At 34.6% G+C, this 26,640-nt stretch overlaps 3 protein-coding genes across 3 annotated transcripts; 2 read left to right on the forward strand and 1 right to left on the reverse strand.

The window, feature by feature from the left end:
- The first annotated feature begins 5,011 nt into the window (after positions 1-5,011).
- On the forward strand, positions 5,012-11,992 carry LOC134674872 (alpha-tocopherol transfer protein-like). The gene is made up of 6 exons (XM_063533027.1): positions 5,012-5,081; positions 5,964-6,120; positions 8,975-9,092; positions 10,097-10,231; positions 10,877-11,090; positions 11,811-11,992. The coding sequence occupies exons 1-6, from the start codon at positions 5,012-5,014 to the stop codon at positions 11,963-11,965; spliced, it is 849 nt and encodes a 282-aa protein (XP_063389097.1). The 3' UTR covers positions 11,966-11,992.
- A 678-nt stretch (positions 11,993-12,670) lies between these two features.
- On the forward strand, positions 12,671-17,991 carry LOC134674547 (uncharacterized). Its single transcript, XM_063532653.1, has 6 exons — positions 12,671-12,866; positions 13,688-13,844; positions 15,132-15,249; positions 16,498-16,632; positions 16,744-16,957; positions 17,808-17,991. Exons 1-6 carry the CDS (start codon positions 12,701-12,703, stop codon positions 17,960-17,962), a joined length of 945 nt encoding a protein of 314 aa, XP_063388723.1. The 5' UTR covers positions 12,671-12,700; the 3' UTR covers positions 17,963-17,991.
- A 2,156-nt stretch (positions 17,992-20,147) lies between these two features.
- On the reverse strand, positions 20,148-25,979 carry LOC134674873 (uncharacterized). Its single transcript, XM_063533028.1, has 6 exons — positions 25,817-25,979; positions 25,048-25,204; positions 22,694-22,811; positions 22,159-22,293; positions 20,761-20,974; positions 20,148-20,302 (listed from the first exon to the last, which is right to left on the reverse strand). Exons 1-6 carry the CDS (start codon positions 25,977-25,979, stop codon positions 20,148-20,150), a joined length of 942 nt encoding a protein of 313 aa, XP_063389098.1.
- Between the last annotated feature and the right edge of the window lie 661 nt (positions 25,980-26,640).

Genomic DNA, 26,640 nt, shown 5'->3' on the forward strand with positions numbered 1-26,640 from the left:
CTTACTACGTTTTAAAGTCCTCCGTGAAGTAACTGAAATCCCTAAGAGTAAAGTGCATGGCCCAAATAGTTCTTAGCGTGCAAATTTTCTCCAAACGGATTTTAGAGCGTTCCAATGATCCTTTGGAAACAACTAGAATTTTTTCAAAGTAGGTATCAGCTGCAAACAAAAAAATATATAATTTATTGAACCATCAGAAAAAATATACAATAAACTCTTATACGGCCCCGACACTATCATTAGCAATGACATGAAATTTCATGACGCTCCAGCGTTTGGTCCAGTCAGGTCACACTCTCTCACAATCTCCCCACACACTTATCAGTATTTCTATCAGTATTTTCATCATTACTTGTCACGGGGAATTTTAAGTTATTATTTTCCTAACCGTTCTTAGTTATGTTGTAGTGTACGTTTTGAAGAACACAAAACCAAGACATTATTCAAGCATCGATTCAAATATTTCTAATCTGTCGTAACTATACTATGTACTGTGGCAACTCTATACCCGATGAATGCCGAAACGAGAGCCAGAAAAATGCAGAAAAAGAAATAAGTAACTAAAAAGAATATTTATTTGTTTCAACCTTTTCGTGCGTGCGTGCGTCATGACTGTGTGAAAGATTGGTAGTTAAAAAGTGTATACAAATATTTTTTTTTATTCTTACCACGAACCGGGAATCAAACTATTCTTAAAGTACGATCAGCATCATATAGTAGGTAGCATCCAAAGTACCTATCCAAATAGTTCGGTACGCCATACATACCTATTATTATATGGTGTACCGAACTATTTGAATACTTTGGATGCTACCTACTGTACGACGCTGACTGTACCTACTGGATTCTTCTTTTACCTATGTAAGAATGTATACGTTTTTGGTTAAGAAACAAGGTACCTGATATGTAACCTAGTTAACTTACCTATAATAAAAATACTTTGTTTTTATTTGGTTAGTAAAATAAAAAACATCGGTTTCGGTGAAGGAAAACATCGTGAGGAAACCGGACTAGTCCCAATAAGGCCTAGTTTACCCTCTGGGTTGGAAGGTCAGATGGCAGTCGCTTTCGTAAAAACTAGTTGCCTACGTCAAATCATGGGATTAGTTGACAAGCGGACCCCAGGCTCTCATGAGCCGTGGCGAAATGCCGGGATAACGCGAGGAAGAAGAGTAAAATAAAAACGGCTATGGCAGAAATTTAATTGATGTTTTGAAGAAAACTGAATGCAATTTATTTCGTCTTAAAGATCTATATTGTGTTCCTTCGAACTTTATCTGAGTATCTCTTTTCGTTTCAGATCCTTATGAAAAAGTCTTTAGTACCGCATTTTTCTGTCGCATTCTATATATTATGCTGATGGAAGGACCTTTAAGACACAGGTTTTTGGGGTATCCGAAATACTAATACTTGTACATAATTATTAAAAAAGTGGTTAGGATTTTGCTGATTAAAAATAGTCGGGGTTTCTGCGGTTGGCCTGACGTTTAGTAAAAACAATATCTGTGGAGGTTCGAAGTAAGGAGGTATAAAAAAAGAGTCCGTCATAAAGCAAGTTCGAACGGGATAGTCTTATATGGAACATTCAACCATAAACACTAACTATTCATCCTCAATTAGTCATAAAACTTTTTAAGCTTTACAGGCCTGATTTAGTTAATATTTTTTATCCCTTTCTTACAAATACATAAGTCAAAATGAGAGATAAAGACCAAAACGAGAAGATCAAAACTATTCATAGCTAATTCAGGCCAGTAACGCGTTTATGAATAATGCCATAAACCAGAGAGTTTACTTATAGGATAGGTGCATACTTACAACATGTTATTATATAAGGCCATATACAGAATATACGAAATAGGGATGTTGACCATATTTTAAAAAATATATTGAACTCCATGCACGAAATAAAACGCAAAAGGGAATATTACGCAAAAGTCGGCGTAGGGTCCACTAGCAAATTCAGAGGGTCTACTTCGAAATGCGAAAATCTAAATTTCGTTATCAGTCTCTAACGCTCGAATACGCAAGAGTGATAAAGAGGCAGAAAACGAAATTACGCGGTAAGCCCTCAGTATGTGCTAGAGGCGCCCCCTACGCAGAGTATTGCGTAATATTATTCTATTTCCCTGAATAGGGAATATTACTCGAAACTCTGCGTAGGGGGCGCCACTACCACAATCCATCACAATCTGGGGGTCTACCGCGAAACACGTAATTTCGTTATCTAACCTCTCTATCACTTTTCATCATCATCATCCTTACTTTTGCATATTCGAACGATAAAGAGGCAGATAACTAAATTTAGATTTTCGCGTTTCCCGGTAAAAATATAATTAAATTGTTGTAAACAACTTAAAATTAAAGGTTTTAAATTTTTATTTCATGTTTGGAAATTTTTTAGAAAGGGACAGAGATTTTCTTTATGCATCTTATTCTGCATGTTTTCCTTTTTTCTTGAGAGTCAAGTGAAAATAAACTTTAGAGCAATGATAATAGAGTAGGTATACTTCACTTATTGATTTAAATGCCAGTAATGACTCTTGTTAGTATAAATATAGTTAGTACCTTCTTCTAAAGTACTTTAAATGACGGAATGAGGGATTAGAGTGATGCGCTCCACTCACTATTAGTATAATGTCATTATTTTGACATTTCTTCAAAAATATTAAAAATGTTTAATAACTTCATTATCGTCCATCATTCTTTCTGTCATTTCTGATTTCATCATTCTAATCAATTCACTGTCAGTATAATGTCATTTCTAGTATTATTACTTTGACATAACTCCAATACTGACGGAAATTATTAAAATAAACTTCATTACTTGCCGTCATTCCTTCATGACACTCCCTACACTATCACTAAAAACGTCATTCCGTCAAAGTAATGTCAGTATCCATGATAGTGTCGGGGCCGTAATAAAGAGTTAAATATAACAAGTTTTGGCTTGTTGGTTTATTATATTTATGTGCGTTTTTCATTTCGCGGCAGGAGGGCGGGAATATTAATTGCATGTAAAAACATGGAATATTGATTTCATGCACTGAAAAAAATATGATCTCTCGAGCACACTCGATTGCATGCAATTTTAATTCAACCCTAGAGGTTTTCAATAGTGGCATGCATGTAAAAATTGTATTAAATTTTAAAGTGAACAAATAAACTAAAAAAAATGTTTAAAAGATTTTTTTATTAGTGTGTATAACGGATTAGCACTAATTATCTAGCACGTTAATTCACGGAATAATGAAGCAAAATTGTTGTTTCAATTAAGTACATACCGATGAAGGGATCTAAACTGGTCACAAACACTTGTAAATAACAGCTTATAAAAATATGGTACCTATAAGTACTCACATTGTTCCTTCTTGTTAAAATATTCCTGTTTCTGCATCCAATTCCTTAACAACTCTATAGCTTGTCTGATTCCTTCAGTATCATCCATATTGCTTGCTTTCCTGACAAGGTTCAGTTGATCATGCCTAAATTTGTAAAATCCCCCATGTGGTAATTTCTCGAGAATTTTCACCTCCATAGTTGAATTTTTTTATGTTAATTGATGTACGTCGACCAACAGTAAAAGGATTTTTGCCACTAACTGAAGTGAATGTCGTGCGAGGTTTTGCTAAATAATTATATCAAAATTGAAAACCTTGTGTACGAAAGAGATTGTTTAAGTTAGCCTTCATAAGAGCTGTAATTGTAATTTCAACTACATATAGCTACAAAGCTTATGACAATGTCTGTATTTGAGAGGATTTTTGAGGTAAAATTCGGTTAAGATAGTGATTTCATGTGTCACTTAAATGAAAACTTAAAAGTGAAGGTTAGTGAGGTATATATATATATATATATATATTTTTTTTTTTAAATATAATTATTTATTTACCAATAACAAATAAAGTGATAATAAAAACAACATTAAAATTAAAACTAAAATTTAACAGAACTTATAAATAAAAAATGCTCCCCAGGTCACCTTCGTTTTTTATGGTGCCCAGGAGGCTGGCAGCGTTTCAAGGAAATAAGGTATATAAGATTAAAAACGATAAAACATACACATGATTTATGTCATTCCATTTTACAGAAATGGAAATAATGACCTACTCATTGATTCCATTGTATCTACCTAGATACAAGCTTTCTAAGAAAGAAATTGAATATGTCAGGATACTCATAAAGATCCAAAAAAACACATAAATTAAATGTTTTGATTAATTTATAAACCTTACGAAAAACAAGTTTGATGCTTTAGAATGTCTCAAGACAGGGTCAGTAACCTACTTTCATAATATACGACAACAAAGCGATGTTGGTTATTATTTCCGTAACATAAGTATAGCGCTAAATATAGGAAATATGCAATATTATATATTGCATTTGCAGTATCCAGCGAAGCGAACGGAAATACTTTATAATATAAAATCCCCCCCCCCCCCACTCCTTTATATAGGCCGCAGTAGTACTACTGAGTTGCATCCTACATTATTTAATATACTTAACCTTTGTTTATGCTATCAATCCCAACTTTTTTATATGAGGTTTACCATTTATTATATGAGGAGCTTAATTGCCTACAATAGTACTTACAGGAGGGCCTACTAAAATAGGTAAGTACCTTATTTTTACAATGAGTCGAAATTCTAATGTGTATAATTCGCGAGTTGTCATGTAATTAAGGTAATCTGTGTCAGTAGGAGCCTCCTATTTATATTTTTCGTATTGAGTTTCAACCAGTTCAATATGCCAAACACCTAACGGTTTTTTATATATACCTACCTACGGAAGCTTATTACTTATAACAGGAAACCCTGCCAAACGGAGTCACTTAATGATTGTTTCTTATAAGGAGACTCTTTTATTAGAGTTAGTCGAAGTCTAAATTTAGTCACGCGCGGACATTTAATTTGCAAACATGACAAAATTTTTTGGAAATGGTTTTTTACAACATAACCCGCATACTTTGGAAAACGTAAGGAATAAGTGTAATTTGGAAAAGCCTTTAGCAATGGAGCAGGCTATTGATATATTGGAAGATTGGATCCAAAAGCAGGATCATTTTGTGAAAAAAGATTTCCGTAAGTTGAATATATTTCTGTTTGTATGTTACTGTTAGTTCATGGCCTATACGCCACCTAATAATAAAGTTGTATGCAACTCAATCGGCGTGATTGAATGAAACTTGAATTCACGCAGATGTATTTATTTTTTACAATTGTTTTGATTTTGAATTTTATTTTTGTTGATCTCATGGAAAAATGATTTAAAGAAAATCATCCGTATTATTCAAATTAAAATTATACATTCTAAAATCTATGGGAATAGAATCATAAATTAAAGCTTCATTAATCGTACAAGGTATATGAGAATAAGGGCCTTGAAATTTACCTAATCTTAATGGATACCTATATAACAATGTATCCCAATTAAAGACTTTATGAAACAGTCAGTTGCTTTTAAAACTCGTGTCCGAATTTTTGGAATTTTAGCGTTTCACCGATGATCATCTAATAACAAGAAAGCAGTGTTTTAAAAATCATATTAAGATTATAAATAGGTATTTATTGAAACAATTGTAACTTTTATTAGGTACCATCGTGTATAATATGAAATACATATGAACTAAACTGCTAAACTAATCAAACCTAAAATATTAAATCTTCACAAAACCAACCATTTACTCGTAAATTTATGCCCAATAGAAAACATCGGCCTTTGATTGCGATCGGACGCATTGTACCAAACTATATTTATGCTGAGAATGGCTTTGTGTTATAAAAATATATTCTGCATAAGTCCATCCTAAACATCCTCCCAAGCTTCGTAGTTACACAAGTCACGTTATCAAATACAATAAATGCTGTTGTATTCATTTTTGGTTTCTCTTTCCATTTCATATTTAAGCATACTTACCTAATTATCTTGAATTATATATGTTTACATTTTATCTACTTAAACAGATAGGGGATATTTGGAGCGTGTGATAATTTCTACAAAAGGATCCATCGAGAGGGCCAAGACGAGAGTGGACAAGCTATGCACCATGAGAGCAATGTGGCCGCATCTATTCGAGAAATGTCATGTGAAAGCGGATTTTCCCAAGTTACATGAAACCTAGTAAGTGCTGCCGATATATTTGGGTGGATCAACTTTTATGCGTTGCTATTCTGTCATATTGTCCAAGGGACAATGGCGGTACATAGGTACAGTTAGATTTGTTTGCAATATTTTAATGTCCATAAGATCAGAGTTTAACAGTGGTCCGGCGAGACGTATAACGATTAAACGAATGACAACAGATGACACTAAAAAGTAGATTCGATTGAAAAGATTCAAGAAATATAAATTACGGGCCCCTGGCTTATTAAAGCCTAAATATTTAAGTTTACGTATACAGGGTGTTTGGTACATCGTTTGCCAAATTAAAACGGCAGATAGATTGAATCATTTGCCATCTTCTCAGGCCTAGAAATGTTTAATTTGGCGCACATTTATTTTTCACTTCTATGCCATCAGTTTATCGTAAATTTCAAATTTTTACTTGCGTAGTAGTAAAAAAAAATCATGGTCAATTTTGTTTTTCTAGGCATGAGAAGATAGCAAATGACTCAACCTATCTGCCATTTTAATTTGGCAAACGATGTACCAAACACCCTGTATATTGTTGTCTAAGAACCCACGATACAAGCCTTATTGAGCTTACTGTCGGACTTAGTCAATTCATGTAATAATGTCCTTTAATATTTATTTATTTATATAATATAGTTAAGCGATAAATCTTGAGATAGCTAAAGGAACTTTGATCTTGACAGACGTAACCCTGACCGTGGTATTGAGACACATTGTTAACCTATTATTCCGCATAAAATTTGATTTCCTTATTTGAGAGGTTCTATTAATAATTGCAAAACACCGGTTATGATTTATGAAGACACATTGTTTATTATTCTGCATAAAATTTGGTTTCCTTATTTGAGAGGTTCTGTCTGCAACAAGGAATAGGGCCCATAATATAGTTTTGCCTTCTGCTCGTGTCAAGCTGATTACTAAGTCAGGGCGAGTAATATATTGCAAGGCATTGTTAGATGGTTGCTCACAGGCATCGTAAATTAGTGACATTAGATCGCGTGATTGTAGGCATATCTAGTAGTGCATTAACATGTTCTTGCGTAATTCGAACTTTATTATCGTATCGTTCCTTCAGTAAGCGCAGTGCTTCTGGGTAGCTGTTGTCTTCTAATGGCAGATTTTTTATTAAATCGAGCGGTTCATCACTTAAAAAACCTTTAAGATAATACAGCTTCTGCACCGCTGAAAAGGAAGTACACTTGTCGATCATAGCTGTGAACATGTTTGTAAATTCGTAATATTCTGTGTATTTACCTGTGAATGTTTTTATGACGACTCGAGGCAGCTTGAGGTTCTCCGACTTGACACTTACGCTAGGGCTCGCTTGAGGAGGGTTGTCTCTCAGGCGGATGACATTTATTATACTTTCTAGCTGTGCTAACAATAAAATATAGTTGTCTTCAACCTCCTCATCATCGGTGGCGAGAGTAGCTGGTGGGGAGGAAAAAAGCGAGGCAACCTTGCTAGTGAGGCGCTCATATTCACGAAAGGCCTCTAGAAGCCTAGTTTTCTTTGCTAGCACTAACTCTATCGGCGAATTTATGAGCGCTTCTCGGTCAAAGCTGTTTTTTAAACGTGTAATTGACCCCTTTACGCGACCACGGGCTGCTATTGCCTCTTTCTGTTCGGTGTCTGACATTTTTACAATTCTGTATAAAATGCTTTAAACAATCACTACACTTTATAAGCACTAAACAATGCTACACTACTTTTATACACCAATACACGAGTCACAAGTAATTTACTAAGACGGTAAATAAATTGAATTGTTCAAACAAGAAACGGATTAATGGCGTCGTCGCTTTATCGCTGTGTTGAATCGCGGTGTTGCGTTTTCTCGGCGTTCACGTACGGCGCTGCGATTGGTCGAGGAACTCGAGGATTGCGCAATGCTGCCGCCCGCACGAGGACGAAGGGATGCGTTCAGGTTGCACGTTGACTACACGAGACGAATGTTTCTTGCACGCACTGAGAGCGCTGGTTGGTGCTTCATAGCGTTTTATATGAATCTTGCGTTTTTCTTCGTATTGCGCCGCTCGGCTTTGCAAGACGGCGAAAGAAAAAACGATAATTATTTAATTCTTCTGTTATTGCGCCGTTGGCGAGAAAAATGTAATATTGCACTCTTTATCATTTATAATGCGCCGCTCAGGACTTCAATAAGTCGGCGTGATAAAGAATGATTTCTGACCTTCAATGTTGTTTATTGCGTGATTCCATCTTCGGCGCTGATTTTCTCCATAGAAGGACCATATGAAGCGGTCTTCGCCCTCACAAGGCCTTCACATGATGTTGGAATTTAAAATAGGCGAAAATATATATTAAAATGTAAAAATCGAAATCACGCTACATTATCGTAGGAAAGAAAATTAAAGAAGTGCCGCTATGGCAACTAAATAACATTATTTTTAATATTTTAAATTTAGAACTTATAGTTCTTATTTCAATGTTGCTAACAGGTTCTATTAATAATTGTGAAACAGCGGTTATGAAAAACCAGTGTATTAATAAATATGTTGTAAATATTATTTTTTTAAATATTGTTGGTATTAGTAGCTAATGACCCCGATTGCTACGCTAGGGTTCAAGTATTTGTAAAGTTTAGTAGAAATATTTTGTTCCCTGTTTATTATGTAGAATTGTGTATCTAATAATATTTATTATTTACTACATGTATCCTAACGGTGTTCGCAAAAGGATCATACATTTAATTCAAATCGGTTCTGTCCAGATCAATATCGCCTAAATTAATCCAGTCAAACAAAACAGTTACTTCTTTTTTTTTTGTTATAAATCGGTGGTCATCACATTCAATTTTAACAGAAATAAATTTGTTTTTCAGCATAAACCTCCACATGCCAACATTAACGGAAGATAACAACAGGATATACGTAGCTAAACTGACGGCCAAAAGCCTCACACCAGACATATTTTTAGAAGCCTATCAACATTCTGTGATTGTAAGTATTATAGTTTACAATGTGTCTCAGTTAAAAAAAAAATCTTTTACCAACAAATTTTTTGTGTTGTTAGAATTAGAATTGTCTCATGAATACGAGTATTAGTTGCCTGAGGAAAGAAAAGTAAAGTCAGTTTTGACAATTTTTTTTGTCATAAACTTATATAAGTTATACCGGATGTGGCCTGTAACACGAGCAAATAATTAAAACATAGATTGTACTCCTCATACACTTTAGTTCAACAACTTTTAAAAATCATGAAGTATTTATATAGACTCCCTATTTCTCATACAAAATAATAATTATCTTCAATGGACACCATCGCCACACCATTATCATTGTGATTGACGTTGCTTGTCACGCCTTAAACATAACAAAATTCGCAATACATTGCGTCTTAGTATAAACTTTAAAGTGTATTAAAAATTAAAACACAAGTTATTTTTAATAGTTGCTGAACTAATGTTGGCCAGTATGAGGAGTACAGTTTAATTTTTTGCTCATATTACAGGCCCCACCCGGTATAAACAATGTTTAGTTTAGTTTCAATATTAAGAGAAGATCGTATTGTCATTCAATTGTTTACCGTTTTCTATTCTAAGGCAATACATTTCATGCTCAAACTGTTGTTTCCAATGTCACTTATGTTATGTCCACAAACCAATAAAGGGTTGGTTATATTTTAAGTTATAATTTTGTATTTTAGTCGAGCGTGAATATATTATTAGTACATATATATACCTATCTAGTTATTTTTATATTTTTATATTTGGTGTTTTAACACGTCTAGCAGTGTTGGCCGAAACGCTAATGCAATTGAAGATGTTGGCCATTAACCATTATAAATTGAATCGTAAACTGTAATCGTCTGTTATGGTTTAAGGTTCAATTTATAATGGTTAATGGCCAACATTTTCAATTGCATTAACGTTTCGGCCAACACTGACGTATATATTATGTATGTATGTTATAATACTAATTATGTATGTATAATTATTTTTTAGCTCTCCGAGTACATGAAACTACATGATTATTCCCATGGTTGTCACGTGATTGGTGACTTCCGAGATGTGAATATTATGGAAATGCTCAGCCACATAAATTTGATGGAATTTCGTAATGTCATTACTTTGTATTTGGTAAGTTTTATAACATAAAAATTGTTAAGCGTTTAAACAAAAACAACTATACATCATAACATTTGTATCGTCACTGAAAAGGTTTCCACTCAGTTTGCAGCGCAGCAGCATGCACTGTCTTGATAAGTCTTAAGGTAACATTCCGATCTCGACTACAGCCATTACTGTCGACTCCATTCCTGCAAGAAATGTTAAATAATCCCAAATTACCAAATATGATATCCTGTGCGGCAGTGCTAGTCCTTTCGTACTAAATTGCTACCCCCACTGCACCCTCTTAAACGATGAATTCAGAGATAAAAAGTAATCTATGTATGTCCTCATGCTTCTTCAATTGTTTTTGTACCAAATGTTCATCGAAATGAGACCTGTCGTTTTTTATTGGTTCGTTTATTACAAAAAATAACGTGCTTTTACAGTACAATGTAAATAAGAAGTAACATAATATCATATTTATATTTAAATCATAAAAAAAATTAAAGCGCCTGTCAGTTAGTTATTGCAAAAATGCATGTAACTGCATGTTTGTAATCACTACTTGACAGGCGCTACTCTTTAATTTTTTTGGATTTAATGCTGAACAATTTTATATTAATTACTAGTAGGATCAAATTAATAAATTACTTTTAATTTGTTTTATTCCAGGAAGGCTATGGTTTCGGTGTAAAGGGCATATATGTGCTTTCTACATCAAAATTGATATACACCTTCATAAATATGGTAAAGCCGCTTATAAGCGCCAAAATTGCTGATCGCATAAGGGTGCTAAAAGACGTGGAGTCTTTACAAGACTATCTGCCGAAACGTTTGTTACCAGAAGATTACGGTGGATCCCAAAAATCGCTGTTAACATTATACGGTAAGGTTAATTTACGTTTTTAATATTAGCAGTCACACGCACGCACACACACACACTCACACACATACACACACACACACACACACACACACACACACACATATATATATACACACATATATACACACATACACACACACAAACACAAACACACCCACATACACACACATACACACACAGTACACAGAGTGAGGCCACACTTCAGTTTACACTTCCAAGTAAAAAATATCAGTCTGATTGTGGCTTTCCATCAGAGAAGGGTCCACATGCTTCATGTGCAGAATTTCCATTGGAATTTCAGATAAAATGGTCCTTATTGCACTTGAAGCACAAGGGTTCTTCTGCGATAGAAAGCCACAATTATTAATATACATAAAATAAGTATATATACCTATAAACTGTAAATCAAAATCCGTGATGAACTAACGATTCGATTAAGTATATACCTATATACTTTAAGGGGCCCACTGATTAAAGAGTCCGCCGGACGGTATCAGCCTGTCGGTTAGAACAAAATTTTGACAGTTCCGAACAACTGACAGGCCTATACTGTCCGGCGGACTGTTATTCAGTGGGCCCCTAGGCACACTAGTAACTCGTAGATTAATTGACAAAAAAAAAACTAAACTTCGATGAAACCTGTCACGGGAGTCATTGTCAAGATCGTAGATTTATATTACCAACTGATGGGTATTAAATGTAATACGGTGTGAATTGCAGATGAATGGGTCGAAGAACTTTCAACAGAGAAACACGTGGCCTATACAAAGGACATGAGACTGGCGCGCACAAATGAGGTGTTCAGACGAAAAGACAAATGCCAGGATGAATACCTCGGAATGTCAGGGACTTTTAAAATTCTAAGCATTGACTGAATAAATTTACGAATATCTTCTGTCTTAGAGATAGTACACCTTAGTGGTTTTTAGTTTTAATATTGCGACAATTTATACCGCTAGATCAACTATTGAAAATAAAATTAATTATTTGTATCTATACCAATTTACAAAATAGATATATACTGTTTAGATGACAACGGTTTCGCTCACTTGAATTTTTCTTATAGTTACAAGATTTCGATTTTGCTTTATCTTATCATCATGACATTAAAAAATAGGAATATATAAGTGGACAGAATCATGTAATATTCTTAGTTATAAAAGTGAATAATGAATTTCACACACTACAGGCAATATATGTAGGCTTAACTAAGGTTGTTTGCCTACAAATGCTTAGTATTTACAAATTCAGAGAATAAAAAATCTACTCGTAACTATATATAATATAATGAGTGTCTATTTTTGTATATAAATAAGTGTTATGAACAACTTTGCGTTTTATTCGACTGTGTTATTTTTCCATGTACATATTTAATTATTGGTAGTTTTGTAGGTATAAGCACGCCGGATTTTGTTTTATTTGATTTTAACATGGTTTTAACTAATTTTTACTTAGAACGTAATAAATTTGCATTTTTAATTTATCGTGTTTACTTAATTTTATTCAACAACTGCTGCAGTTACATGCCAATAGGTATTCATATTTATTCGTATTTAAGCCAGTCAATAAGAATATTTGGACAAGTTCAGTGCATACGATTACAATTTATAATGAGTGTAACATTAAAAAACAGTAATATTTTAAAATTTAACACAAATACTCTGGAATATGTAAGAAAAGAGTTCAATTTACATCAACCTGGGATGATGGACCAAACCATCGACATATTGTATGACTGGATTCAAAAACAGGAACATTTTGTTAAAAAGGATTTTTGTAAGTGTAGTATATTCTTTTAGTTTAAGATACATGAAAAAATAGATGAATACAGTATAAATAAAATAATTATGTACCCGTACTGTTAAATTTCACCCTGTTCTTAAAGAGAGACTTAAAATATTGATATGTATTTCTTAAAAGACCCTAAAATGTGGCTAGGTCAAGCTAAAGTGATAGATGAGTTCGACTCCTGAAATATAATCAAGTTTTAGTAACAATATGTGATAACTTCGTTTTCAGACAGGTTGTGGTAACAAACCTTGCCAACCCTGATTATTTTAAATTCTAATGTAACGTCATATATGGTTCTAATTTAAATGAAAACATATCTCGGTTTGACCGCCTAAGTATCCCTCGATTTATTAAAACCAAAAACACAATTAATAACGAACTTACAACTTAACGAACTTAATAAGTAGTCTCAGTAGAGAGTACCATTTTGGACCATTTGGAGTTGAAACTCTAGGTCCATGGGGTCCCAGCGCGCATAAGTTGTTCACAGAAATCGCGAAGCGTCTGGTTGACGTAACTGGTGACTGAAGAGCTGGCGGCTAAGTACCTCGCACAACGTATCAGCATTGCGATACAGCGAGGAAATGCCGCCAGCATCCTTGGTACAATGCCTCAGGGGCCTATTTTAGATTTAATCTAGTTATTAATTTCGTTTAGTAGTACCACTGTATATATTGTATGTAAATAAATTATAGACCACAAATACAAGTAGTAACAAAGAGTAGGTAGGTAAATAATGTATAAGATCAAATTTTTAGCGCTGAATACAAAATACACCCTTATAGAGACTATGCTATCTTTTGCAGCTCGAGATTACTTAGAGCGATTTATCATTTACGCAAAAGGCTCAGCGGAAAAAGCAAAATTAAGAATGGACAGACTCTGTACCATGCGCACCATGGCGCCGAACCTCTTTGAAAAATGCCATGCGATAAATGACTTCCCAGATCTACGTGATTTCTAGTAAGTTGGATTATATTTAAGTTTGGCCACATTTAAATATGATTTAATCGTAGGGGCCCACTGATTAACAGTCCGCCGGACGGTATCGGCCTGTCAGTTGTTCGTAACTGTCAAAAAGTTGTTCTAACTGACAGGCCGACACCGTCCGGCGGACTGTTAATCAGTGGGCCCCTTTGAAAAGTATATTCTATATGCCTTGAAATATATAACGTAAGGAGAAGTCCTCCAGTGGCAGACACCTACAGGACCGACAAAAAAATCTTTTTTAATGGATCATTCCACATTTTACGTTGGTATAGGTATACGCGTGATCTAACTTGTTTGGTCCAACTCTTCAGGGCTGAGCTCATAAAAGGTTTAGTTAGAAGCCATAAACTATATTCAATATTCTTAAAAAGAGTAGTGTGTAGTAATACAATTTCAGATATACCTAATAATATTGTGTATTTTAGTACTATTCTTCTTATTCTGTATCCAACTAGGTACATACTCGTATATTCGATGCAAAACAACAATGTTTTTGAACTCACATTTATAGACGGGTCTAACGCGAATTTTATTCAATTACCTTTTAACAATGATTCTTTGCTTTTTTTACAACGTTTTTTACTCTCATTTGCATCTTAGGTATTTTTTATTTGACAAGACATTTAGCATGAGTCGGTTGGTAAACGAACGATGCTGAAAAATAATGTTTTTAGTTGACATCCCAATGTCACCTTTAGACAATTTAAATAATTAGTTGAGCTCTTCTTTGAACTTTACTTGTCCTCTACCACTAAGCGCCATCCCACTAACCCGGGGCTAATCGGTTAAACCTGCAGCTACCTTGGTTACCAGTACAACTTGACACTAATTTAATGGTTTAACCGGTTAACCCCGGGTTAGTGGGATGGTGCAAGTGGCGCTAAGTAGAGTAGAACAGTACGGCTGCCATGAGTTGACACTTGACTTTTAAGCTCGCACTGATGGATTGGTGCGATCGAGAGGCAATGCGATTGAGTTCTGCTCAGATGGTCAAAGAATGCATTGGGTGTAAACGGTGGAGAGCCTTGTTTTGATGCTAAGTTCGTCAAGAATGTGGATAGAGTTAGACCAAGAAAAGTCTGCAGCGATTTTGATAGCCCACGCAGTGCCAGTGTTATTTCAAACGTCTAACTTCTATGAAATTATGACGCATAAATAACACTTGCACTGCGTGCGTAGTCTATCAAAATCGCTGCAGACTTTTCTTGGTCTAACTCTACCTACATTTGTACATGAATTACATAAGTGTACCGTTTGCAGCATAAATGCACTTATGCCAAAATTAACTGAAGACAACTACAGAATACACGTTGCTAAGATGATGACTAAGAATATCACACCTTCTGGATTCTTGAAGACGTATCAACATGCGGCAATAGTAAGTTTCGTATTTTAAGACGGAGCGGAGATGAAAGAAGACGGCGGGAAGCAGCCAATATAGTTCAGTCATTATATCCAAAAAACCGACCCTACCCGTGAATTTTTTTTTTTTTATTATGAATGGGCTTACTCATGGCCACAGACTAGCCGAGGCGTAAACGTGGCCTAAGCGAGCTCGCCCAGAAGGTGCCTGTTCACTCTTGATTTGAAGGTTGCCGGGTTATAAGAACACGGAAATATAGACGCCGGCAAGGAATTCCATTCCTTGGCAGTGCGCATAAGGAAAGTAGAAGCAAAGCGCTTCGTGCGAATTGGTGGTAAATAATTAGTTCTTGGATTTTTTTTCGTAGGTCCCTCGGGGGGGTCACTGGGAGTGTAAATTCAAAAAGTAGACTGAATCAGGCTCCTGCGTATATTCGAAAAACGGTTTTTCTTGAATAACTCGGCCATTTTTGATTTTACAGTAAAACCGTGAGGACAAAAATTGTAGGAAATTTGATTCTCTACAAGTCTGGTCCTCACAATTTTTCTTCGATATTTTGGAAATTAAATTTGAAAAAAAGTGACAAATTCAAAACAGGGACCTACGAAAAAAAAATCCAAGAACTAATTATTCACGGGTCAAAATCTATAATGACTGAACTAATAGCATTGGGTGTAGTTCAGCGGAGCGGAGAAGAGAACCAATGCTATTGGTAGATTCTCGCACGACTCTTCTCATCTCCGCTCATCTCTTCCTCATCTCTTCCTCATCTCTTCCTCATCTCTTCCTCATCTCTTCCTCATCTCTTCCTCATCTCTTCCTCATCTCTTCCTCATCTCTTCCTCATCTCTTCCTCATCTCTCCCTCATCTCTTCCTCATCTCTTCCTCATCTCTTCCTCATCTCTTCCTCATTAGAAAGGCAACCTAACGAGACAACCTGTGATTTTGACGCGAGCACTAAAAATAGTGTGATCTGCTCATGCTGATTGGTGTCGCTATCGAATGTTTAATTTAATTTAGAAAAGTCATTTTTTATGTTTCTTTCTCTTCGAGATGATAGAGTAGTGTTAGACCATGACAAGTCTGCAACGATTTTGATAGCACAAGACAAGCGTGTTATACTCCATAATTTCACAGAAGTTTGACGTTTAAAATGACACTTTCACTGCGGGTGCTATCAAAATCGTTGCAGACTTATCTTGGTCCAACTATACCTACCTATTAATTTTCAACTAATTAATAAACTAAAAACGTTTCGACAGATGTGTGAATATGTGACAGTTAATGATTATTCACAAGGATTTTACTCGATTATGGACCTTAATGATGTCAATATGGCAGATGTGATCACCAACATGAACCTAACAGATTTCCGGAACAATATAAATTTATTTATAGTAAGTATATATCCGATGCTTAGGTACTATCTTTAGTACTTGATGGATTGTTTTATATTTTGTCTTTATTTGTATGTGTTGGCTGAATTATTTTATTTAACTTTATTCTAGGAATGCTATGGATTCAGGATAGCAGGCATATTTATTATATCTACTTCAATGATGATAGATGCATTTGTAAAAATCCTGAAGCAAATAGTCAGCGACAAAATTGGCCAAAGGATCAGTGTTTTGAAAACTGTAACGTCCTTACACCAATTTTTACCTAAAGAATTGCTACCGGAAGACTTCGGCGGTGAACAGAAATCTCTGTGCGAAATTTATGGTAAGATATTACTCGTATTTCTATTGCACAACCGTGTTAAAGAGGCGTTATCTAATTGCATGTGTAAGTTTCAATGGTAACTCAATTCGTGTAGGTATACAATTACATTTTAGTTTTATGTTTATCACGAATTCTTACTTGATAGGTATTTACTTAATATTTACTTGATTCTTTGATTCTTGAAATTAAGCATTCAGCGGAAAATGGGTGATAGCATCTTCCATGTCTCACTGCTAAATTAAATCTATTTTTAATTCAGTTTAATGGGAGACCAGCAACATATTTTTCGAAATAAGTTCTTCTCATGCGAGTTGTATAATAAAGTCTCGTGAAAGTCAGCCTCCCCATCGTCGGTGGATCTACTTAGGAACTCTCATATCCCACCAATCACATCTTATCATATCTTAGATATTCCACCAATTCGCACGAAGCGCTTTGCTTCTACTTTCCTTATGCGCACTGCCAAGGAATGGAATTCCCTGCCGGCGTCTATATTTCCGTGTTCTTATAACCCGGCAACCTTCAAATCAAGAGTGAACAAGCACCTTCTGGGCGAGCTCGCTCCATCGTAGGCCACGTCTACGCCTCGGCTAGTCTGTGGCCATGAGTAAGCCCATTCATAATAATAAAAAAAAAAAAACAGGAGTGGCTTTCGTTCCTCCACCCAACAAATCCACCAACGTAGCGATAGTTGACCTTTGCAGGGCTTCATTGTACATCTTTCGCCACCACGTTACAAGTAATCGCCCTAGATTTTTTGACAGCTCGGTAGCTAGCTCGATCTTTCAGGAATTATCTTTGTCTAGTTGAATGATGTTTAAGGAAAGTAACCCACGTGCTTTTATTCCAGACGAAATGAATGAAGAAATGTCTACAGAAAAACACGTAGCACATATGAAGGAAATGCGACTAGCGTGTACAAATGAAAAGTTGAGGCAATCAGGCCGATTTGATGAAGAATATCTAGGAATGCCGGGGTCTTTTAAACTTTTGAGTGTAGATTAGGGTCAACTATTTAGTGAAAAGTAAAATGATAAGATGTGATATGTATGTGTCTTGCTTTTCTTAACTCGCTGTATGTAAACCTTTTTTCAATTTTAATTTTGATTTTCGTGTTTTTAAAGTTTGTAAAAATGAAAAAATTTAGGTACGTTCCATGACCAGGTTTTTTAAATAAATATACATATATATTACTTTTGCACTATGAGAGTTCATTTATACTAATAAATACCCTTAAATTTCATGTAAACTCTCTGCAGGGCAGTGGCCACTTAGAAACGCACTACAAACCTTTTGACTTATGTATTTGTATGAAAGAGATAAAACATAATTTAATTAAATCATGCCCGTAAAGTTTTATGAATAAGAGGGTTATTGTGCCACTGCCACTTGGACACAATCTTCACGCCTCTCTCCTTGGTGAAAATCGCCGCCTGGAAACCATAAAGAGTAGATGGTGATATTAAATCATTCCTATGACTCAAACGCTATTATTTTACTATCTGGTATCTTAAGTTCAATTCCCGTAACTCCCCTAATAACTATAATAATTATAGTTATCAAGTATAAAATATAATATAGTATTTGTGTGTAAAAAATATTAAATGACTGTAGGGTATTTAATGGTTTAATGGAGGATGCAATAAAAAATGTCTACTTAGGTATTTTATTTTATTTTTTTATTCATGACATAATTATAACCCTATGCCTTTAAGATTGTATTCATTATTTTGACTTAAGTTGCGGAAGTCAGAAACCGATATCATAATTTTTTTTTTATTACAAACTACTAGGGTAGTTTTTGATTAATTCTGTTATAACTCAAAACTAAGAAAGTAATAAAAAATCGCAGAAATTACTTTCTAATTTATAAATAATCCAGTAAATTTGTCGAATTTTGTAACCTGGCTCTTTTGCGTCAAATCCGGTAGTTCTGATTTTTTGCAGGCATGTTTATGATGTTGGCCCAATGAATAATCCAAGTTTGTGACCTCGAGCGCCGAACGCAACTTTGTCAAAAATCGAATAAACCGCACTTTTTTTTAGATTTGGGCGATTATAACCTTAAAGTGTTAGTTTTTGGTAATAACTTTTTTTTTTTTTAACAATTATGGCCTTTTTTGGTAATAACTTCCTAGGGCGTTTTTAAAGTAGACTAAATTTGCTATAATAAGACACTAGAATTGTCTCTGTACATCTAATATTTTCCGAGATAAAGCCTTTCAAAATTTTATAATTTTACATCAGTTCTTAGGTATATTATAAGGGTTAGGTAGGTAATTTATATGGAATTCGTCACCGCCACGTTCGACAAAATATTTATTTCCCAAAATTTTTTTTTTTTTCAAAATAGGCACTCATACATTTTTTTTATGGAAAATAAATATTTTATAGAACGTGGCGGTGATGAACTCCATATAAATTACCTACATAACCCTTATATTATAGCTAAGAACTGATAAAAATTATAAAATTTTGAAAGGCTTTATCTCGGAAACTATTAGATGTACAAAGACAATTCTAGTGCCTTATTGTAGCAAATCTAGTCTACTTTAAAAACGCCCTAGGAAGTTACTATCAAAAACTAGTACTTTAGGGTTATAATCGCCCAAATCTAAAAAAAATTGCGGTTTATTCGATTTTTAACAAAGTTGCGTTCGGCGCTCGAGGTCACAAACTTGGATTATTCATTGGGCCAACATCATAAACATGCCTGCAAAAAATCAGAACTACCGGATTTGAAGCAAACGCAAAATGTATCATTTTACTGTATTAAAAATGAGGATTCATTAAATTACAGATAATTATTTAAATTATTAATAAATGCTGAGAAATGATTTTTCAAACTTGGATAATTCCTTAAGTGTTCATTCACTGGCGGTCTTACCCTATATAATTTTGGTACCTACCTAATTAGTATGAATGAATGAATGAATGAATATTCATTTATACAATGTCACAGAATAAACATACAACAAAGTTAAAAAACAATAAAATACACCAGAAGCGGTATCATGGTCGCGTTTTTATCACCAGTCATGTTATGCGTCACTTTCGCACTTACATACTTGTTAGAACGTGACAGGCATGGTAACAAATGATAAAGAGCCGGCCATCTTAGCCCTTCTGGACTTCAAACAGGACCCCACTCAACATGATGCCACAGAAAGCTAAAAAACCATTTAGGTACTTAATCTACATTGAGCATCTTAAAAGAGCCTGACATCCCGAGGTATTCCGTGTTAAAGTTGTCTGAAGATCTTAGCTCTTCGATGGTGCGCGCGTTTTTCATCTCCTCCATGTGAGCTAAGTGATGCGCAGATGTGAGAAATTCATTCATTTCGTCTGAAAATTATCAAGTAGATTTATTACAACAACACTATTAAATAAATATAACACATTAAATTACCTTAAAAATAATAATACAACCTATCTCTGAACTAAATTTCGTCTGAAATAAAATTTATATCTGAGGAAATGTTCCCTTGTAAGAGGTCATCATTCTGGATTGCGCTATTGATCAATCATATAATTTTCTGTACCAAATGTATTTGATTTTTGTTGTTATTTTGTGTACGTACGTGTGATGTTCATATCAGAAAAATATAAACAGATTAGTAATACGACAAATTTGAGACAAGGCTAAGGCTAAGAGATAAGACTATTAATAAATGATGAAATGATTTTCGTATTTCTTTATTTGTCATTTTGACTTTATGTATTGGAAAGAAAGGGATAAAACATAAACTAACTAGGTGAGACTTGTAAATCTTTATGAATAAGGTACTTAAATGAGCGCATACCGTACAGGTCCAAAATTGATTTCTGCTCTCCACCAAAATCTTTAGGTAGGAATTGTTTCGGCATGACTCTGTGTAAGTCTTCATATTTTTTTACTACATGAATCCGTTTGCCAATTTTCTCACTAACTATTTGCTTCACAAGTGTCACAAGTGCGTTGATCATCTTTGACGGGGATATAAGGTAAAAGCTCATTACTCTGAACCCATATACTTCCTACAACAAAAATACATAGAGATTTATGTAATAATTATAACTAAGGAAATTGCGTGAAGCATCTAAGCAACATTTGCTTAGATGCTTTAGTTAGAGCAAAATTTTGACAGTTCGTAACAACTTTACTGACAGGCCGATACCGTACGGTGGACTGTTAATCAGTGGGCCCCTTTAAAATAAAGATTACTCCAACAACTAATGTGAAGCATAGTTTTGACTGGCGAAAGATATTTTTAACGAAAAAAAAAAATTAATATGGACTACACCATTTTCTCATTATATCACGAGGCGCGAGCCCGTTTCTTGAATGTTTTTCACAACTGTTGTTATACAGGACTTCCACTATCACTCTATTGACAGGTGAAAACCGCATGAACATCCATTCAGTAGTCTTTAAGTTTATCGCGGGGGACTTCATTTTATAAGGTAAAGTGATTTATCATTATTAATATTACTCAGAGCCCACCGTGTCTCACTGCTGGGCAAAGGCCTCCCCCTTCTTCTTCCAGTCGTCTCTGTTTAGTGCTATATCGGTCCAGCCTCTCAAGAAGGAGTCCAAGTTATCCCACCATCACCGACGAGGCCTCCCGGCTCCCCGCTTAGACTCGTGGGGCTCCTACTCTGTGTGTGTGGGGTACGTGTGGTCTGTGGTGTGGTGTGGTTGGTGGGTGTGGTGTGTGGTGGGGTTGATTTAGGTTTAGTAGGCAATATAGGCAAAAGGCTCATAAAAGTGTACATCTGGAGCATAGCACTGTACGGAAGCGAAACGTGGACAATGACGCAACGTGATAGGAAGAGGCTGGAGGCTTTCGAGATGTGGTGCTGGCGTCGAATGGCAAAGATTAGTTGGACTAAAAAGAAAACCAACTCAGCGGTTGTACGCATATTAGGAGAGAGGAGGAGTTTGTTAAGAACTATAGATTATAGAAGAGGAAAGATGCTTGGGCACCTGATACGACACGACGAATTTATCAAAAACATCATAGAAGGGAATGTTGAAGCAAACAGGAAGAAGGGAAGACCAAGGAGAGCGTAGGTAGATGAATTAAATAAAGGAAAAGATCAACGTCATGTCGTATCAGGCTGTCAAGAAGAAGGCAGACCGCCAAACATGGAAATTGCTCCACCGACAAGAGTCATACTCTTAAATATATCATGATGGTGATTTAAAATTTAACACTTACGATTAACATATCGATGGCGGATCGTAAATCGATCCAGTCTATGTTGCTTATAAGATATGAGATGTTTACATCGCCTAAGTCATAGATGGCGTGGTAGCCGATGCAATAATCATGAAGTTTGATATATTCAAGAATCTGTAAATAAACATGTCACACATTTTATATCGAAATAATTTAATTGGTGATTTAATTGAACCGCTGGTGTTTTACCGGTAAAAGCATGCGACTTTCAATCCGGAGTTCGCGGCTTCATACCCCGGCTCGTACCAATGAAATAAACCGCTATTCACTTTTGGTATCACGGTTGTTTTTGTACATTCATGCATTTAATTTAGCGAATGTGATCAAGCACTATGCTTACCTAAATACTATTCTTTTATATCAAAGAAATATTGTGAAAGGTATGACATATTTTGATTTTTAGTTATACCGGTAATGGTCCCTGATTTACAATGACATTAGATATTCTAACTTTATTTCACTCTCATCTTCTTGAAAAAAATATATGTAGTTAACGTGGGAAAGAAAAACCTACAATTCTTAAATGTTGATACGTCGCCAAGCAATCCGAAGGTGTGATAGATTTTGTCATGAGTTTTCCTACGTTTAATCTGCTGTTATCTTCAAAAGGATAAGGCATAGTGATCATTAGGCTGCAATGAACGGGTCAATTTTTGAAGAGGGTGTTTTTTCGACATTTGTATGGCAATTTTTTATTTTTGAAAAATCTGATTTATAATCATCGTTTTAAGAAGGGTTCTTAACAACAAAAAATATACTGTAGGAGGCACCTCTGTACTATTTATAGTTAGCTAGATATGGACGTTTAAAGATCGACATTTGTATGACACTATTTAGCCATTTGTAAGGCGCTTTTGACATGTATACGGCATTTTTTCGACATTATATGGCAGTATCAACATGTATATGCCACTATTTATTATTTTTGTTGCATTTATAAGACCCTGACGACATATGTATAACACCTTCTCGACATCTGTATGGTCCTATGTCGACATTTGTATGCCACGATCGACATTTATACGGTCAAAATAGCCGTATAAATGTCGCCATACAAATGTCGCGACATGTCGCCAATAATATTTTTTAGCGATATTTCCTACACAATACAACAGATTCACTTATTTATTTTACTATATATTTTAACACTATATTTGCAACTATTATTATAAAAGAAATATTTTTATTCCAACTATGTACCAACGTATTCAGCGTCCATACAAATGTCGTTGTAGTCGTACCAAAATATATCGAAAGAGATTTTTATATGTTTTTAAATAAATTAAACTGTTTCCGGGTTTACATTTGATTCAATCGATGCCCAACTAACCGCACTATTGCGTTGTAAATTTAATCTAACCGTTATTCAATAGACAAAGAAGATTATAGGGGGTATATTTAAGTCATAACAAAACAGGTGCCGCGCGGGACAGCGATAAAAAGGCCTCCCTTGTTTTATCAATATGATTAAATCAATTCTCTGAAAAATGCTCTTTATAGAAATACAAAGTTGTTTATGATACGTTGCCTACATCCAAAGTTATGATTTTTTTTATTGCGCGATGCCGCCACTGGGACACGCGAAAAACGGCAAATTTCTCCGTTTTTGGAACTTTAAATGCGATTTTGTCAGGACCAAATAATATTTTTGGTACAGTTGTGCATGATTTTTAAAGCTTATAATACACTGAATGAAAATATATACATACCCAGTCTTTTAGTCCTATGGACTTCGAGTTTTAGCCGTGGGACAGCAAAAAATGCCTATTTGAAAATTGACCCTAATATGTTATTAGGAAGGTAATTTAAACAATTTTATTACAATAAATGTAACGTACTTAAATAGTAAAAAAGTCACTATTGAGTAATGTTCATAATAGTATGTAACAATACATCATCATTTGACGCCCTGTCTGGCCTAGTGGGTAGTGACCCTGCCTATGAAGGGGCCCAATGATTAAGAGCCCTTCAACGTGCACACTAGCGCCACAGCTAAATCATCTTTATTATTTAAATTAAACGAAAGATATTGAAAAAAGGGGGCCGCTACGGACTGTATTGTGTATTTAAGTACCTTGTGAATACATCAAACTAGTTTTTATATTGCTGGTTTCGCCAATCTAGGAACTCAAAACAAAAACGGCCGTTTTAACATTGGACGCATAGATTGACGATTCCAGAAACATAAAAACTAGTTTGATGTATTTAAAATATACTTAAATACACAATAAATTCCGTAGCGGCCCCCTTTTTTCAATATTTTTCGTTAAATTTAAATAATTACGATTATTTAGCTGTGGCGCTAATGTGCACGTTGAAGGGCTCTTAACAGTCCGCCGGACGGAGCTGACAAAATTTTGTTCTAACTGACAGGCCGATACCGTCCGGCGGACTGTGAATCAGTGGGCCCCTTGAAGCCGATGATTCGGGGTTCAAATCCAGGTAATTATTAGTAAGTAAGTAATAATTACTGGTAAGTAACAATAATTATTAGTGTGATGAACACGGATATTTGTTCCTGAGTCATGGGTGTTTTCTATGCATTTAAGTATTTATACATATTTATTATTTATTTATCATACTCATCTATCCATGCTGGCCGCGTAGCCAAGATGCCAATCGCTTAGGCTCCGTAGCGATCGAAACGCAACTGTCAATGTCACACTAATATGGAAGAGTGATATTAGAGGGACAATGCTTTTCGTTGTCAAAGCGATAGCGATTGTAACCTTGGCTAGACCGGCTGATCAGCAATATCAGCTAAGGATCATTGCTTTAATATACTTTTAATTGGTTATCAAATGATTACCTACTTTACAGAATTGGCTTAGCGCTTATACAATAACACAATACAAACAACATACTCACAAAAAATTGCGTAAATTGGGAAAATCTATTGTTGCGTGGCACTTTAAAAAAAGGTTTGGGGACATTGTTTGCAGTGTGAAGAGTCTGTCTATTCTTTTTTTCGCTACCTCGACAGATCCCTTGGCGGAAATTATAGTACTCTCCAAATACTCTCTAGCTGTGAAATAACACAAAAATTATATTATTAATAAAAATAACTTTTAATTAATTAAAATATTAAGTGATAGCATTTATATTTTGAATATATTTTAGGAGTTCTAAAATTGGTAATCTGAAAACCTGATTGTTTCAAATCTTGACATTCTTGGGCTCATTCTACTCAGAATCGACAGCATTTTCCATCCTACCATTAAAAAAATTTGTCCCAAAATGTCCATTCCATGACGTAATGGAATGGACATTTTGGTTTTTCAATACAATACAATACAATACAAATACTTTTTATTGCACACCTCAATAAAAGAAGACAATACAAAAGAAAACAGAAATACAAGCAGAGGTAAACAACAGGCGGTCTTATCGCTAAAAAGCGATCTCTTCCAGACAACCAACTAGACTAGACTTTTAGTGTGAAAAATGTTTTTAACTTGTGTGCGTGACGTAAATATGTAGTGGAAAGTACAATTTTCTTACAAATTTTGGACATTTTTATCATCAGAATTGAATACACTAGTGATTCCGAGTTGAAAGAGCTCAAAAACACGAGGATCTGTGAGAATCAGGTATGTAAGTACAAATCAAAATAAGATAACAACAAAATAAAACTCACGTAAATCCTTCTTCACGAAATGATCTTGTTTTTTAATCCAATCATTTAAAATATCTATGCATTGATCCATTTCGCCTAATCTGTGTAAATTAAACTCTTTCCTTACATTTTCTAATGCATTAGGATTTAATTGTAAATAAAACTGACTAATTTTTGCTGTCATTTTAGATGGAGGTTTCTTTTAACATGTCATGACTACGAATGAATTGTGCTTACGTTGTTATTGCAGACAAAATAAAATCTTGTATCCCCAAAAGTAATTATTCATGACATTTAAAAAGTTGACAGCTACGTAAATTTAAACTTTAAATGTAAATAAGATAAAGAATCATTAAACGCAACATATACAACTTCCAAATAAAAAGGTCTCAGAAGTTGACCTTGTCAAAACCACAATCTTGTCCGAAACGTTTTATAAAATATTATACCTAATGATTTAATTGTTATATTTATATTGTTAGTATACCTACTCGTACATAAAATTTTGTTTAAACGTGCATGCGAAATGGTAGATGCTTGGAAATTAATATAAATTTGTTTAAGTACTTATATAGCTGAAGAACACAGTGAAAAACTGTAATTATTATTAGAAATGCGACTTCCGTGGCAAAAACTCATTCTTATTTCCTATAATAATTTACTGTTTTGAACAGCATTTTAACAATGGATAGCGCGTTTTCTCTAAATACAAAACATTTATTTAAAACAATATGTATGTTGCGGAAAAACATAAATGTATTAAAAAATATATAATATTAAAAATGCGATTATAGTGTACGAAAAGAACTTTATTTTTATTTGGTGATTTATAATAGAAACAGAAA

The sequence above is a fragment of the Cydia fagiglandana genome, chromosome 20 (assembly GCF_963556715.1).
Source record: "Cydia fagiglandana chromosome 20, ilCydFagi1.1, whole genome shotgun sequence".
NCBI lineage: Eukaryota > Metazoa > Arthropoda > Insecta > Lepidoptera > Tortricidae > Cydia > Cydia fagiglandana.

Coding starts and splice junctions, on each gene's coding strand:
- LOC134674872 (XM_063533027.1), top strand. CDS start 5,012: ATGGAGCAGGCTATTGATATATTGGAAGATTGGATCCAAAAGCAGGAT. Junction 10,232..10,876: donor ATGTCATTACTTTGTATTTG/GTAAGTTTTATA, acceptor GTTTTATTCCAG/GAAGGCTATGGTTTCGGTGT. Junction 11,091..11,810: donor ATCGCTGTTAACATTATACG/GTAAGGTTAATT, acceptor TGTGAATTGCAG/ATGAATGGGTCGAAGAACTT.
- LOC134674547 (XM_063532653.1), top strand. CDS start 12,701: ATGAGTGTAACATTAAAAAACAGTAATATTTTAAAATTTAACACAAAT. Junction 13,845..15,131: donor CCAGATCTACGTGATTTCTA/GTAAGTTGGATT, acceptor TACCGTTTGCAG/CATAAATGCACTTATGCCAA. Junction 16,958..17,807: donor ATCTCTGTGCGAAATTTATG/GTAAGATATTAC, acceptor CTTTTATTCCAG/ACGAAATGAATGAAGAAATG.
- LOC134674873 (XM_063533028.1), bottom strand. CDS start 25,979: ATGACAGCAAAAATTAGTCAGTTTTATTTACAATTAAATCCTAATGCA. Junction 20,975..22,158: donor CCGCCATCGATATGTTAATC/GTAAGTGTTAAA, acceptor TTTTTGTTGTAG/GAAGTATATGGGTTCAGAGT. Junction 20,303..20,760: donor ATCAATTTTGGACCTGTACG/GTATGCGCTCAT, acceptor GATAATTTTCAG/ACGAAATGAATGAATTTCTC.